This window comes from Penaeus monodon, chromosome 15 (assembly GCF_015228065.2).
Source record: "Penaeus monodon isolate SGIC_2016 chromosome 15, NSTDA_Pmon_1, whole genome shotgun sequence".
Classification (NCBI taxonomy): Eukaryota; Metazoa; Arthropoda; class Malacostraca; order Decapoda; family Penaeidae; genus Penaeus; species Penaeus monodon.
Genome location: NC_051400.1, coordinates 17,255,166 through 17,255,410, shown reverse-complemented (window position 1 = coordinate 17,255,410; position 245 = coordinate 17,255,166). Strand labels below are relative to the sequence as shown.

At 66.1% G+C, this 245-nt stretch overlaps 1 protein-coding gene across 2 annotated transcripts in view; it reads right to left on the bottom strand.

Annotated features, from left to right (window-relative positions):
• LOC119581794 (oplophorus-luciferin 2-monooxygenase non-catalytic subunit-like) overlaps positions 1–245 on the bottom strand; it is a gene marked incomplete at its 5' end in the record, with an annotated part of 10,354 nt that overhangs the window by 5,992 nt on the left and 4,117 nt on the right. For both annotated transcript variants that reach the window (XM_037929924.1, XM_037929925.1), the window contains 1 exon segment: positions 79–215. In XM_037929924.1, coding sequence (XP_037785852.1) covers positions 79–215 — 137 coding nt within the window.

Genomic DNA, 245 nt, shown 5'->3' with positions numbered 1-245 from the left:
GACCTCATCGCTCGACTGAGCGCACGTTTTAATCAATAAACAAAATAGGCAGAACGAAAAGGGCAAGCGAGAACTCACTCTGACGTGGCGGCCGCGAACCAGTTGTCCTCGAGCGCCGTCAGCGGGTTCCTGCTGAGGTCGACCCGAGCGAGGCGGGGCAGGTCGGCGAACGCGCTGGGGGCGACGCTGGCGATCTGGCTGCCGGGGACGCTCACCTGCGCTCGCGGGGGCGGGGGAGGGAGCGG